Source organism: Carassius gibelio, chromosome B23, assembly GCF_023724105.1.
Source record: "Carassius gibelio isolate Cgi1373 ecotype wild population from Czech Republic chromosome B23, carGib1.2-hapl.c, whole genome shotgun sequence".
In the NCBI taxonomy this organism is placed as follows: Eukaryota; Metazoa; Chordata; class Actinopteri; order Cypriniformes; family Cyprinidae; genus Carassius; species Carassius gibelio.
The window spans coordinates 28,399,025-28,416,059 of NC_068418.1; the positions used below are offsets into that span (position 1 = coordinate 28,399,025).

Genomic DNA, 17,035 nt, shown 5'->3' on the forward strand with positions numbered 1-17,035 from the left:
ACTGTCTCTCAAAATGTGGGTCAATGCTGGTATATTCCAAAAAGGTTTTATGAATACTAATAATATTACAATTAAAATGGAAAAAAATAATATAATATAATCTTGTCATTTCAATAAATGATTGATTGAGAATATAGTTGAAACTAATTTAGATTTATCTGATGTTGCTGATAAAACAGCCATTAATTGTGATATCAAATTTATTAAACCAGGACTTTTTTTTTCTTATTTATAAAAAAATATTTAAAATGTAATAAAGAAATAAAACTAGAATGTTATGTCATGTTTCAAGAATCAGTGATGAGTAAATCGTAAATCATAAAATATGCTGTACACGCACACATTCATTGTAACAGAATAGTTTGTTTAATGAAGAATTATTTTTGTTTATTTATTTTTTATTGAGAATATTTTAAGGGCTGACTTGTAAGCAGTGACACATTTGCAACTTTTGGATCACGTCTTAGTAGTGATCCAGCAGGAGGTGTTCACTATTCTCCAGAGTCTCAGCATTTATAATATGACTCTGGAGCCAAAGTTACCTTTTTGAGCTGGACCCACATTGCGCGATGTGTGTGATCAAAAAGAGCTTACAGAACCCCTGTGAGCAACACGAAAAGCATTCAGGACTCCCACAAAAACCGCAGCATGGGTTATAAGCTTAAGAGACCTCAGACCCTCATAACAAATCAGTGATTACAAAAAAAAAATCTTCATCTAGTATGAAAAAGGAAACTGCATCTTTAAGGAAACAAGTCAAACATATTCCTATAGGAGCGCTCTGGCTTCTGCCAGGACCTCAGGATGTTTACTTCCTCTAAGTAACAGGGCAGAGGAGAACTTGTGATTTTAATTTTGAGGAATAAAGAGACATTTGATGCACTCAGTATTTGTCCTCTTAATGTCCACATGACATGAGGAGACTCTCTGTTAGTGCATTAAGCCGTATGGGTACATAAAGAATGATGTACAAGTCCTAATCTAATTACACTGAAATTCCTTTCAAGTCGCTCTCGATGCAAAGGCCAAACACAAAGCGTTTAGAGTTGCGGCCTGCAGTCTTAAACCTCTTTTGTTACCATTAACCTCTTTGCCTTTGCTAGACTGCATACTAATCTGGCCCCTGGCTGTCTATTGTCTATAAAGTAGGGTCATATCTTTCAATTATCAATCCACATATTTCAGCAGGGCGTTCATATCCGAGTTTTCCAAACAAAGGCGTGTGGAAAGGGTCCGCTCTGTGTAAAATGTCACAGTTGATAGAAGGAGACCATTTCATAGGAGTCTGGCCTACCAGAGCAGGGCATTGATACTCTACTCAGCACTGTGCGTCTGGTAAAAATAACCCTCTCTCTGTCTGACCGGACAGTCAGAGTTGGGGAATTATCCCCAGTAAAGCCCCCTCTCTCTGTGCTTCTCCACAGATGGATATAGCAAGGGCGCAGATATAGATAAACAGGCAGACAGAAATCAATGCCCATCCTCTCACTCCGCCATGTAGTCTGACAGCAAGACAAACGCGACACGCTGAAGGGAAACTTTGGCTCAGGAAAAAAAAACACAGATAAACATCTTATAAATATCCATCAATCAGTGGAACATCTGCTCTTTTGGCCTTCTCTGCGTGTTGGTGTGCGTAGGAAGGGATTTATACTGGAAAGACACCCATTTGGCAGTCTCGTTCCTGTGAATAAGATACGTGAGATATCTATTTGCACCGGGTAAATATAGGTCTGTCTGAAACATGATAGTGAAGGATGCATTCAGTATTGTATCTGTGAAATGTTGTTCAGCAACATCGAGGAGTGTCTTGGTAGCTCCCGAGGGGTATCGGGGCTTTTAGTGTCTCTCATGCCGAACAACAGTTCTATAACAATTGCGAGATTGCGTGGCTTGTAAGACAGGATACACATTGTTTATGGTTTATAAGAAATGGATTGAGGCAAAAGGAAATAGAGCCCTCTTTTCTTCTAAAGTGATACTGTATTTATTAACCAGATCAGGCTTTGGCACAGTTTGCTGTGCTGAGAAAAAAAAAAGGCAGCAGGAACCCAATGTAACACTTTGGGGAGGAAAGAGCAATTAATGACGCCCTCTAGTGGACAAAACCTAATGACACGTTTAAATTAAATTTAGCTTCTTGTAATTTTTGGTTTATTTATACACATTTTCATGTATATATTTATACACTTTATCATATATTGTATCGTTTCTCCCACAAAAATAAGTTTGGGATTATTTTATAATTACTTTGGGATTTTTTGCCGAAGACCCTTATGGTATAGAGAAAATTTCCAAGTCTGCTTCAGTATCCTGAAATTTATTAATACTTACTATTATTTGGAGTGAAAATAACAATAGACATTTGGTGCAATATACACATTTTTGAAGATTATTTTTGAAAAAGCAATTATATTGTACATTATATATAATAAAATAAAAAAGTACAGCTAGAGTAATGTACTTGTAATTTTAATCTTGTAAAAAACATTTAACAATTTATAAAAGTGCACTATACTAATGTCCTCTGTTTTAATAATGACTTGGTGCAAGTTGTAATGCAGAACTTGATCTTAAAAAGACGGTCCGGTCTTTCATGGCGCCAAAAAAATTTACAAGTGCAAAAAACTGTCTAAAGCATGTGCCTACCTTTCCAGGTTTCAGTCATGTTTAGGAAGTTAAGACCCACATCCTGCCTGAAAAAAACTCAATCTCACTATAGCGAAAAATATTTTGTGGGTTCATCAACCTTCTTTTAATTTTTTTTTTTTTTAATTTTTTTTTTTAATTTCAGTAAGAAGTGAGTCACTGTGTTGAAATAAGCGGGTCCTGGAAAAGCATTCGTGGGGATATATATTAGAGGAGAAACAGCGCAGTAATAGCCTCAACTTCCCACAGTGAACTAATGTCTTGATAAGATAAGCCATGTTCCTTGTAGATTTAAGTCAAGAAGCTTGAAAAGCACATTAAAAGAGTCTAAAAGTACTCTGATGGATGAATGTGTCATGTGGGTCCATTAGAATTCAACTTCTTTGGCTATGCATGGCAGTTTATTCTAGAGGTCCAGTTTGAGCTTGGCGATGTCGTAGTCATGGTCTTGGTCCAGTTTGGAGAGGGTCTTTCGCACACGCAGAGCAGTGAGTCGAGCGGAAGGGCTTTGGAACCAGCACTCTTTCATAATCTTCGCAACTGCAGACAGGATCTTGACAGAAAACAGAAAAGGTAGACGGTCATTATTTTGTCATTTCTGATGGTCACATGTTGGTCTTGAATATAAGTGTCTGGAGTTCATTTCACATCCATCTCCCAAAATAGACACAAAGAAGTGACCCAGATTTCAACTTCAATTCCAAATCAACCAACTTCTCAAAACAACAGGATTCGGTGAGAACTGTGTTGATGTGCCATGATAGCTCTGAAATACATGTCATATCAGATGTGTATTTCAAAACAGTTAGTTGTTCTTTTTTTCTGGATTTTAAGTAGATACACTGTAGGAAGGAGAATGTGTTTGTGGCAGACAAAGCAATCTAATTTGACAAACAGTTTCAACAAAAGATATGGACTCAAAGGAAGAAATATTTCAAGTGCAATTCGCAACAAATTTAGTGACTAGCCTGAAAGTGCTACTCTTCACATGGCTGCTGAATAGCTGCTTTTCTCTTGATTATGGCATTAAGCTTGATAAATGTACATTTCCAGCCATTTTCTATGTTGCATATGCAATAAATACGCTCTCTACAGCAAGCCTAAAATTAAAACCCACAAGATTCTGTTCAGTGACATCAAAGACTGATAGAATATCTTGTCCCACACACATTTAATGCTTTCCTAACAAATTACTCCAGATTGCAGCTGTCAAAGCAAAGCCCTGTGTAGAGTCTGACTGGAGTCCAAGTCTTCCGAGTCACTGAGTCTGTATCTCTGGCATGTTTGACTATCTTACCGGATGAGAGTGTAGTCGATTGTGGAGACTGGGCCTGTGTTGGTCCACACACACAACTTTCTTCATCTCCTCGAAACTGGGGTCAGAGGGCACCACATTAAAGAACGGCGGTCTGTACTCCTCCACAATCCCTGAGAGAACCACAGAATTAAAGGATTTTATTGGTTTTGTCAACGTTTGCTGACTACATTGTGTTTTATTTTTTTACTGACAAAAATGTAGATGTGTGCCGAGACTGAAAGTCTCTTCTGACCATATCTATAAAACAGTGGTTTGGGAGTTTGAAGGTTGGCAGTACTAATACTTCTGTGGGAGGATGACTGGAAATGATCCAGGGAGTCTATGAGCAGCATATGGCAGCTGACATTACGGGGTAAAAAACTACAGTGAAAACGCAAAAAGCTATTATTTACCTTTTTTTTTTTTTTTTTTTTTAAGTTCTTATACATAAAAATAAAGAAGTGTTTTAGAAATGCAAATTGGAAGCTTACATATTGACACACTACACTTTAAAAAGTTTGCAGCCTGTAAGATTATTATTATTATAATTTTTTTATTCTAGAAGTTAATACTTTCTTTCAGGAAGGGAGGCATTAAATTGATTTAAAAATGTGACATTTATAATGTTACAAAAGCTTTCCATTTCAAATAAATGCTGTTATTTAAAATTTTATATTAATCAAAGAATCACAGTAGATAAAAAAAAAAAAAAAATATATATATATATATATATATATATATATATATATATATATATATATAAATGGTTGGTTAAATGCTTCTTAAAAAGTGAGTGTGTGTGAGAGAGGGAGCGAGAAAAGAGAGAGTAGAAGCGCATCTGGACTTCATAAGCGGGAGTGCTGACACCAGATAAGATTGTTTATAATTATTGGGCTGCTAATCGTGGGTGGATAGAGGAGACAGACGTACTCATGGAGAAAAAACTGAGGGGGAAGTAAGATGAAGAAACTTATGAGAAAAAATAAATTGAGAAGTTTATCACATCTATTGGAATGGTGAAAATCATTGCTTAGCAACAGAAGACCAAACGTGAGATCCTGCGGTCAGAGAACTTTTCAATGAAAGTTGCGATGTGCAATGAAACCTTACCAAATTATTATTTGATAAGTCTTGGCATCTTAAAGTTTTGGGTATCAGTACTGTATGTAAACACTTTGAAGGATAATTAAAATGAGTTCCATGTCACGAGAGCACAGAACAGCAGTGGTGCCACCAAATCAAGTTTAATAATCACCCCATCTTACCATTTACAATAGTTCGACGAGATATCTCCCACAAGACGAGACCTAGGGCCCAGATGTCACTTTGTTTGTAAGACTCAAAAACGTCAACACGAATACTCTCATCCAAAACCTCTGGTGCCATATAACGCTTGGTGCCCACCCTCGGGTTGTTGCCCACATCCAGATAATCATAAGACTGAGAGTGAATGACAGCCAGGCCTGAAAGGGCACACAGAAGACAATGTTTAAAAAGAAAAACAACACAGTATTAGCTATAAACTGGAATTTCACCCTTAATAAAGTAAAATCGGATTTTTTTTTTACTAAATTGATTTGGCAATAACAGACTCTTCCATTATGCTTAAGTGTTCTGGGTGGTTACCAGGGTGTTCTTATAGCAGTGTTTTTATTTGGTAGCAAAGGTGCTTTGTTGGTTGTTAGTTGGTTGCTGAGTTTTGAAACAAATTTGATTAGATTCTGACTGATTTGATTTGATTTGATTCCATTCAGTGTTGTTTATTCTGTATATATAATCACGTACAGTAGGCTACACGCAAATTTTCTCAAGGAAAAAATCTCAACTAATGCTGTAAAATACACGAGTCGGTTGCTACTACATTACTATAATACTGAAGGCTATGCTTAATTAAGTTACACTCAATGAAGATTTAATAATAATAAAGTTCCAATTACAAAATTATATTTACTCTAATTTGTTTTCTGAAATATAAACATGGTGGCTGTCATAAAAACTGATGGATTTAATTAATACAGAGGTAAATGGCGTGAGATTGTTTAGAAGCTTTTATACTGATGAATTTGCGTGATTGAGCCACTGATTTAGGAATTACATGAAACAGGAAACGGATTTCAGTAAGTTGTCATTTTTCTTTTAACATAACTTCTGATGTTTATTCATGTTTAATTTGTGTTGAAAATGGTATTAAAGTGGAGGACATGATCAGTTCACGCACATTTTGCACTGCCACTTCTCTTGAACTGAGGGGCTAGCAATCTGTCACTCACTCCACATTAGACAGCAACCAGTTTTTGGTTGAAAACTGTAATAAAATGGACAGAATTTGAAATTAGACTTTGTTTTCTATCAAAAGTAACAAAGCTTAATGAGATTTATTGAATGGAAGTTGTGCTTCAGTGTTAAGGGTGGTTTCCAGGGTATGCAATTGCTTAAGTATTCTGATTATTTTTAGCACATTTAGCATAAGGTCTTCTGGTGGTTGCTATTGTATTTTGATAGAGAATGTGTCCCACCCCAGGACCTTAAAGCCTCAATGATGCTCTGGTAATCAGAACACATCACCCTTCAACAAACAGGACAATGTGAGAAGTCATTTACTTCTGTATCAATAATGGTTTGGAATGTGTTATGTGCTAAAGACTCTTCTGTTTTTTTTTTCCTAATTTCTCACCCAGGTCTGCGATGCAGCACTGCCCATTTCTCTTCATCAGAATGTTGCGGCTCTTCAGGTCTCGGTGTGCAATGGCTGGTTTGCCCTGCATACTGAGGATCTCTGTGTGGAGGTGCACAAGGCCGCTAACGATAGAAAGGCACACGCGCAGGCAGCCCTCGGGGTCCAGCGTGCTGTACTGCAGGAAGTCATAGAGGGAGCCCAGCTCATGGAAGTGCGTGACCAGCCACAGCTGAGTGCTGGAGTTTTTCGACGTCATGTCTGATGCTATGAAGCCTGACAGAGAATATTACACTTTGAATCAAACATTGTGTAATGTTTGGGTAAGTCAGAACATACTGTGGCTGCAACAGAACTCACAGAACAATCCCTTCCAACACACGAGCAATGAAAAATGCAGTGTGGGTGGAACTTACCCAAGATGTTTTCATGCCTTAGTTGGACTGTGTTGTAGATCTCAGTCTCTCTAAACCAGGACTGTTCATCCCGAGAGGAGAAAATCTTGACAGCCACACTCTCTCCCATCCAGGTGCCTCTCCATACCTCTCCATAACGCCCTTTACCTGTCAAAAACGTTAAGATGAGAACATTAATAATTAAATTATCTATTTTTTTTATTTTTTTACATTTTATAGTGGTCTATAGTGATTATCAGTGCACTGTTGCATTATTATTATTTTTATATTTAAAAATACAATTTAATATCAAATTTAATATTTTAAATAACTTTTTATAGATTATAACATTGTTACAATAAATGTTAATCTTTATTTTTATTGAATTATTAATTACAACAGCAACATTATTACTACTACTACTACTACTACCAATAATAATTTGATCTAAATGAGTGTAATCTTTCAGTTTAATCTGTAAGTTTAAAAAAGTATTTATTTAATTATGGTAGCATTTAAAATATTAAGGTATTTAAATGAAAGGACATTTAAATCGGTATGCCACCACCCTCTCAATCACGTTCAATGTTGTACAGCATGTATTAAAAAAAGAAAAAAAGGTATGCAGCATGACACATCTCAAACTCCTAGACTTCATAGCGTCGCCCTGTTTTAGCCTTTGGCCAATGCAGCATTGTGTAATGAGATATGAATGTTCTCTCACCAACACACTCAACCAGAGAGATCTGTCGCGCCATGGTCCTCTGCACCAGATAAGGCAGGCCGGTCCCACTGCCTGACGTACAAAACTCATCAAATATGTCCTAAAAAGGAGAATTATACACACTTAGATTGCCGATCAGCCGAAAAAACACACAATTTAAATCACAACTTGCTCAGAGGCTGCTGTGGAAACTGAATTAAAGATTTCAGTTCTATTTCAGTTATAACTAAAAAAACATAGTCTCAGATGTTTCTTCTCTTTTGGTTACAGACTTTGGTATCTTAAACACAGTTTATGACATTGTGAGACATATTAGAGATTACAAAGGTATGTTCCCTATAGATAACATTTTCTCTCCATTGAATCTCTTTGTTGTCTGAGAAACAACAGAGATTTTTCTCTAATGTAAATAAGAGTGCAAAAAGCAGATACTAATCTTTAAGACTAGCTCATTACAAATAATGGAGTGAAGATACTGAGATTAGTGAAAAAGCTGTGAATGCCACCCAGCAGTAGTGTTGTACCCCATATGTTGGGTCCCCTCCACTGGGGACTTTGAGCATGGAGGTGTCGTGTTCCACCAGCTGGTGGTGCTGTCGCCTCGTACGCAGCCACAACACGAGCCCACAGGCTGCCATCGACAACACCAGCAGCACCAACAGCGGCACTCCCACCAGCAGAATCATACTGATGGGCTTTTCCACTGGGTCTTCTAACAGACACAACAGACAGTAACATCACTAAACTAAACCAGCTGGAACAACTGTGCCGCATAGCCACATTTGATGTTCTTTTAAAAGATTCAACTTTGGCATGAAAATGTTTTGTTCAGCATCCTACATCAAATGCCTCAAAATGAATTTGGACATTTCTGGAGACTTAATCACTTAAAAAGTATGAACACATGAAAACATTACATTAGATATAAAGTAGCAAACAAACAGGCATCTGCAAAGAAATGCAAGCTACAGCACTAGAGATTTGTTCAGACTTAGACTTTTACTGTTATCAGCGAACTGATGTGACGATTATATACAATAAATGTAATTTGAAAGTTTGAATGATATTTAATAAAAAGGGCAAGAAAATACATTCTGGGTAAATACAAGACATATATTTTAGATATTCTGGACACTATAAATATATGTAGGTTAAAAGTATAATAAAAATAGGCAAAAATATATGAGGATATAACTAACTAAAATAAGTTAATAAAAAATTAAAAAGATAAGCAATGTATTTGTGACCATTTCGTATTTTGAAAAATATTTAAATATATATCTTTATATTTAAATATGTTACATTTTTTTTCTATTAGTTTCTATTTGAGTTAAAGCAACATATGCTTAAAGAGATATTTCACTTAAAATGTAAATTCTGTCATTAATTATGCACCCTCATGTCATTCCAAATATTTAATGACATTGTTTATCTTCCGCACACAAATTAAGATATTTTGAGTGCAGCTCTCTGACCCTCCCATAGACAACAATCCTCACAATATCGAGGCTCAGAAACAAAGCAAGGAGATTGTTGAAATAATTAATGCAACATCAGTGGTTTAACTGTAATTTTACGAAGCTACGAGAATACTTTTTGGGCGCAAAGGAAAAACAACAACAACTTAGTTTCCTACAAAACAACATATTTGTTACCTCCAACCTATAGCGCCATTTTGGAGAGTATCACGTACACAAACAACATACTGGTACGGCAACATATGTTTAAGTTCAGATCAAAGCGGAAACTGGGTAACAGCATGTATGTTGCTGCTGACACAGAACAGCATGTGTATGATACTCTCCAAAGGGAGACACATTTTTTTTTAAAAGTCATTATTTTTCTGAGTAATTCTTGACAGAATTTTCATTTTTGAGTGAACTATTCCTTTTAACATAAAGGGGTCATATGATGCTTTTTTTAACCTGTTTGCCTACCCCCCGACGCGGGAGTCCTCGTTATGGAATAACTCATGCTCAGAGACTGCGTCTTATTGGTAAAAAAAAAAAAAAAACGGCATGGTTTTGTAGCGTACAGTGTCACAAACAGAATGAGATGATCCACAAAAAAAGTGAAAGATAGGCGAAAGATAGTTTATTTGAATTCTGTCTCTCTCTCTTGATGGCTCATGACGTACGCTTTGACGCACCTGTCATCTGATGGAGGCAGAACTTAGCCATCATCTTTTTCTTTCTTTCTTTTTTCAACAGTTTTCATATATGTGTGAGTGTGTTTTATGTTGAATATGTCTGTATCTGCATGATTGCCATCTGTTTGAGTGCAAATCAGCTCACTATTACTGTGTAATCACGTCTATCAATGTGAACGCGTCTATATGAATAGAGTGCGATTTATTGACTTTATGGCATTGTATTATTACCATCTCTATAACTGGCCATCAGCACATCAGCACGTTTTTTCATTGTAATTCAATTTGAGACATGAAAAAATAGAAAAATAGAAACTCGTGAGACATGTGAAGTTTTCAAGATTGCTCCAGGACTGATTTCATGTAATTTTATATCAAATAAAAATAAAATTCAGTGTGGTAAAAAAAAAAAATTCAAGGCACTTCAGTGTCTATAACTTTTATAACAGTAGGAACCAATATACAGCAATATAACAGTAGTAAGCAGCAGAAAGCAAACTTCTACAAATGTCAGGCCAACCAAGGCAAAAGGGTCTTTAATTTTACTAATTAATCTCTATATTAACTGTTTGAGTAACTGCTTCTGAGCTTTAAAAAATGACTTGCCTGTTTTTTTAGGCACACTGATGTTTGCATTGCAGAGGTGTGCAGAGGTGCAGCACTTGGTATACACTCCAGGTATATTAGGCACATGGCACTGCTCCATGGTGTGAAAACAGCCAATGACTACCCGCTCATGGATCGAAGTGTAGAAGCAGATACGGCCCCAGCAGGTGTTGTTTACACAGGCCAATGTGTTCTCACATTTACACTGTAAAGTGACCTCCTCGTCTTCACCTATGGACAAGAAAGGGATAAGGTAAGTAACAATTTTATGTGTGAATAGCATTAGAGTATTTCAGCTGATTATATATACAGTATATTAAAGGGTTTCTCAAATCTTACCCCGGAGCGCCAATGCGCTGCAGAGTTAAGCTCCAACCCTCATCAAAGTCACCTGCCTGTGATGTTCTTATGATCCCAAAGACATTGCTTAGCATGCTCAGGTGCGTTTGATTAGAGTTCGAGCTAAACTCTTCAGGAAAGTGGATCTCGTGGTCCAGATTTGAGGATCCCTGGTTTTTGACAACATACTCACCATTTTCTGGGGGAGACTCAGTCAAAACGTGATCTGGAAAAAGAAACGTGTTTGTTTGCAACTGTGTCTAACAAGATGTCAAAGCAGAGCAGGAAGATACGTACTACCTCTGGCTTATTGTTTACTCAGGAAACAAATGTCTATATCACCCGGCTGGTTTTCATGCAACACTCAGAAATATGCAAACATAACATTTTGTGTTCATTTTGCAATCATATAACCTCACCTGCAAGAGTTGTGTAACTCCTTGAATACACCAAAACAAACAGTACAGCGAGCATCTCAGAAGCCTTCATGTCTAGGAAAGAGGGAAAAGAAGGTAAGAGTTCAAGATATAAGAGCACTTCAACACAAAAAAAATACAAAAAACCACTTCCAGCTCCTTCCATTTATTCTTATATATATATATATAATGCTCCCTTGCACCATCCTTCCATGATCTGGCTTTTACAAGGCATCGCTCCATGCTGGAATTATATAATGGCATAATCATACAGTGACGTGGGGTTGGAATTTCTTTACAAGCCCTAATGGAAAAAAGCTCAGTATCCCCCGTCTAGACCAAAGGAAGTCATGAGTTATAGAACGACAGATGGAGAGGGCCCAGTCAGTTTGTCTGAGTTGAGATCAGTCAGAATGGGTGGGAGAGGCCTCGCTCTCCTCCATGCCACTGGTCCTCGCAGACACTCTGGCTGCTGCAAACGCAGAGTAAATATTGATGGCTATACTTCCTGCCATTCAGAGGCCACACCCGGCTAGCCGTCCAGATACTCCAGATTGCTTGTTCCTCTAGGTCTGGAAGGCGACTGGTCACGCAAGCAAAATGGCTGAGTGAAAACCTATTATATGAAGATGATGGAAAAGCTGCATGCTGAAGTGTTGCCCTTTAAGGCCAAAGACACTTTCGAGAAGCAATTGGTGAAAACCACACTGTTTTGTTGAATATAGATTATTTATAAATTAATTTAACTTAAAATGTCTAAATATTACATGAAACATATTTAATATATGAAATATAAATGTTTTAATACTAAAGTATATTTTTATTTTCTTGATATTAATGTCTTTAATCTAAAATATGAATTAAAGATTTCAGTTCTATTTCAGTTATAACTAAAAAAACATAGTCTCAGATGTTTCTTCTCTTTTGGTTACAGACTTTGGTATCTTAAACACAGTTTATGACATTGTGAGACATATTAGAGATTACAAAGGTATGTTCCCTATAGATAACATATAATAAGATAACTTATATAATATTTCATTTTGAAATATTATATAAAATGTTTTTTTATGTCATGTAAAACATTTAGTTTTTTGTTTACATATAATTCCATATATTTTTTATTGTATTAAACTAATATTAATTCTTAAACTAATAATTAATTCTTACTAATATTTTTACTGTTAATATTTAGTTTTTGGTCACACACACACACACAGACACAAAAATATATAATATTAGAATTCTGAGAAAATTCTATAGCATCGTTGAATAGATGGCTGCTTGTTTGCTTTTTTTTTTTCATCTAAATCAATGACATTCATACATTTTTAACTGATTAAGTGTTCCCAATTATCCAAATTAATTTTGTGATCACTATATAACAGTATAGGATGCTGAAAACAACGAAACATTTTTTGGAGCCCCGACATTATAATTAAAGAACATATACTATATTTATGTGATGTCATGAAAAAAAAGAGTCAGCCGTGATGTTTTGAAATGGATCGGTAATTAGAGCCAGAGTTGACGTGAGATAAAACTGCCTTCAGCGATATGTATGAGAAGTTTCCTTGTATGTTTAATCTATTTAATCTGTGACATTTGTTGCTATCTGTAATTCATTTGATATAAATGAATGGTGGGGTGCAAGCCCACACACAAATAATGGGTAACTGGAAATAACGATGACCACTTTCTGAAGAAACACATACAGTGAGATTCCCGCTGGAGTCACTTTGTCTGAGAAGCAGTCTTTTAAGTCTTCCATCTAAGCCCACCAGTGTAAGCGCAGGTGGGTCAGTGTCCACAACATTGTCACGTACGCTTAGTACAAAAAAAAAGGGTAATTGCTAGGCCCTCTGGGGCACATTTAAAGCGGAAAACCACCCCACCCTTTTGGAAATGCTCTCTTCTCTCTGGGTACACTGATCTTTATTTCCAAGCTGCCAGGATGTTTCTTAAATCAGATAGTGTCCATCTTGAATCAAAGCCTAAAGGGAACATGATGAAATGTGATTCCTGTTTCGATAACCTGCTTGTCAGCATTCTCCAGAGAGCGGTTTGAAGACCCATGAGAACTAAGAGGGCACTTTCTAATTCTCCTTCCACTTTTCTAAGGACTCATTCTCTGAAATAGAATCAAGCCATTTGCTGCTCACAGCTTTTTGTCATTTATATTTACACTTATTTCTAATACTTCCTACACTGACGTGACTCACTGTGTTAAGTAGTGTGTGAATATAGAGAATGCTTTTTTATTTTAACATTTTGGGTTGAGTTTTTTATGAATGCATAAGTGACAGTGAACCGTTTTACTCACTTTTTGCATTCACTAGTTTTAAGCTACGAAAAAGCTGCATGCATAATGATAACAACTATAAAAGAATGATCAAAATTCAATTAAAAAATAGTTCAGATGGTGTATAGCATGTCACTCTGCAGGACGTCCCAAAAGTATAACTGCCCACAATTTCCAATATTGTTAACCTGAAGAAATGAATCGAGAGTTTTGACAGGGTTTTGAAATAGTCAAGGGGAAATTCAGCATTCAGCAGCATATCTCTGACTCCATCTTGCAGCTGTAGAAACTTGCCTGTTTTGACTGCAGTTAAAAAGAATTGGTACGCCTCAATGTATGTGAAAGCACCAGCATTTCACAGTTACAGAGATAAAATAACTGACCTTACAGTTCATGATGACTATGTGGGTTTCATTTAGAGCTCTGTTTGTGTCAATGAGTGCAACAAGGATTCTTGTAAAACATGACGTGCAAAGACGTCTACACAGAATACTGGTAGCTATTTAAACTAGTGTAATGGTTATTATGTTATTTAAATGATTCTAGTAGTTAATTATAATACTTAGACAATGTAATATATGATGCAGTCCACATGTATTAGCACATCACAACATCATCAAAGTCTCAGACAAGGGATCATTATTAGACATTACACACACAAACATTTAAAAATGACTAAACTGTAACATATTTTAAATACCCTCCTGTTATCAACCCACAAGGAATTTATTAAAAGGGAAACGACTATTTAGCCTATTTAAATAATTATATTGCTGCTAAATTTCAGTTAAAAACGCTACTAACTTTACACTCTAAATAGTATTCATATAGCATATTAATGAATTACGTCAAGTAAATCATAAGAGCACTTTCAGAGAGAAGCGAGAGAGAAAAAAAAGAGATTAGTAAAACATGAAGGGTGGTTTACCTGCTTTTCGTCTTGTGCTCACTCAAGAATTAAGTTGATCAAACTTCATCTGTTTATGAAACTCGTTTATCATTACTCGAAATCTCCTAACGGCGACTGTAGTTAAATCACCGGCGCAAGTCATATCCAGATGTGCTGCATCCTTAACTTTTCCACATCCTGGTAATCTAGGTCTTAACTCTAATAGTTCAACTTTTTTACAGTTCAGTTTCCATGCACTCACAATCCGATCGGTCCTATTTCCTCAAAGCGAAATGCTGCGTAGATATCCGTGATGTAGAACACATCGAGTCGTGGCATATATCTCCAGTCAATCTCGACTTGATAAACCGAAACAAGAAACTGCTTCTCGGAGAAAAAACTGTCTCCTTCCGCTAGGAAATAAACATTCCCTGATCGACTCCTCCAGACGACTCCATCTCGATGAGTGTAAAGCAAACTTTGAGCAATGTTCTTGATTCAGGGGTTAGATTACAGATTTTAAAATATACAGTTTTGACCCAGCCCCTTTTGTCTAAGACGGGGTTCACTTGGAATGTGCTCTCTAGCTGTTTTTCCTGTTGCTGCAAGACGTTTCATTTTTTTTTCATGTTTTTTTTTTTTCATTGCTTATGAATAGAACTTCAGAGGATTCATGCTTCTGAGCAAGTCGCTTCTCAAAATTGATCTTCATAATCTCAATAAAAAATGAACAAAGTATTGTATTATAGCTTAAAATATAATAATAATAATAATAATGATAAAAATAGTAATAATAATAATATATATTTTTTGTTAATTATTGAAGTTGTTATTACGGGTTTGAGGCTGAAGTTGTCTTTCAGGGTTTTTGGGTGGTGTAGCTCTAATCTGAAACATCTGAGCTGGTAACCAAAAGGCAACTGTAGGTTTGGAACATTGCAAGGTTTGAATAATGAACTGTTATTTTCTGGAAATAACCCTTTTTTGCCATTTAATGTTGCATTTTGTAATATTTGACAGTAATTCAGTTAATATTTTGATATCATATTACCATTCAAAAGTTTGGGGTTGCTAAAATGTTTTTTAAATTGCCTTATGCCAAGGTTGGATTAATTAATCAAAAATACAGCAACTTTTTTCCATAATGGTAAAGCGGAATTTTCGGCATCAATAAAACAGTTTATAAACACTTTTTCCAGATTCCTTGATGAACAGAAAGGTCCATTCATTAGAAAAAGCTTTTGTAACATTATAAATGTCTTTACTGATACTTTTAATCAATTTAATGTATCCTGAATGAATGAATATATTATAAAAAAAAAAAAAAAAAAAAAAAAAAAACATTGTGATAAGCAAAACTGGTGATCCTGAGGCCATAAATTGCTTTTAAGTAGATGCAGATGGACAGTTGGTTTATTTGATAGGACAGTGCTGATGTCAGGGCGGCCTGAGGTTATGCTGACATCTCCCTCTAAAGCTTGAAGTCTTACATATGGTCCAATGAGGCAGAGAGGAATCTCAGTAAACAGCATTGACAGCTCTCATAGATATGATGGAAGGAAAAATCCCATCTTTCATTCATTACAACATAATCAAGAAATAAGTGCCAAGAATAATATTAGCTTAGACCGCATCATAACACACAAGAAAAATGTCATGCAGTTTCCTTTAGAGACTTTTTCAATCTGCTTTCTTCACTGGTGTTTTCAGACACAGCTGGCAGTTCTCAGATCTGAGGAGAGGAGAATAAAAACTGTTATTTGAACAGCATTTGTGTATTTATTTTCCCTGTTCCCATGATATGTGTGAGTTTGAGATCTGTCTTCTTTCAGGCTTCTATTAACAGCAGCAGACTCTAACGGTTTCCACATGACTGATATTGACATGAGATATTATTTTGAGCATGGGACAACAACGCCACTTCCCTTTTTACCACTTCTTTAAACGAATCAGAATAATTAATTCTCTAATATTCTCAAATGTTTTAAAAAACAACTCACAGTTCCCAAATGTATGATGCTTTGTTTGAAAAGTTTTAAAGGAATAGCATTCAGTGGCTATAGTACATCACAAAAATAAACTTTTACTTAAAATGTATTCACACTCAGGCCATCCAAGATGTAGATGAGTTTGTTTCTTCATTGGAACAGATTTAGAGAAACGGAGTGTCTTAACAACTGATAAAAACATCACAATAATCTGGTGGCACCCATTCACTGCAGAGGTGAGAAAGTGATGCAATGATGATGTAATACTAAATTTCTCCAAATCCATTATGCCAGTGGTACGCCTATCCCTCAGAGTTTTTATTTCATTCACATTAAATTAAATATGCCAATCTACCTCAAATATGTTGCTTATATATATTTTTAATTGTAAGCTACACATTGAAGAGCAAATCGGCTTCAGTAGTTTATTTTTAGCATCATAAGGAACAGCAGGACATGATACTAAAAAAAAGTTGTGTCCTCAAAAGGTTTTGACCAGTCTGTAATTTGGTTTACATGGCTTTACCTCACTTCACTCCAAGGCAAATATCTGATAAATTACATGAGGATGGCACAATGAGTGGATTCATTTCCAAGACCACTTGTC

The 17,035-nt window shown here is 35.9% G+C and overlaps 1 protein-coding gene across 1 annotated transcript; it reads right to left on the minus strand.

Annotated features, from left to right (window-relative positions):
• Nucleotides 1–1,963: 1,963 nt before the first annotated feature.
• Nucleotides 1,964–15,035, minus strand: acvrl1 (activin A receptor like type 1). The gene is made up of 11 exons (XM_052594697.1): nucleotides 14,480–15,035; nucleotides 11,253–11,324; nucleotides 11,027–11,059; nucleotides 10,495–10,725; nucleotides 8,264–8,451; nucleotides 7,740–7,839; nucleotides 7,037–7,183; nucleotides 6,621–6,896; nucleotides 5,212–5,409; nucleotides 3,947–4,077; nucleotides 1,964–3,202 (listed from the first exon to the last, which is right to left on the minus strand). Exons 2-11 carry the CDS (start codon nucleotides 11,320–11,322, stop codon nucleotides 3,056–3,058), a joined length of 1,521 nt encoding a protein of 506 aa, XP_052450657.1. The 5' UTR covers nucleotides 11,323–11,324; nucleotides 14,480–15,035; the 3' UTR covers nucleotides 1,964–3,055.
• Between the last annotated feature and the right edge of the window lie 2,000 nt (nucleotides 15,036–17,035).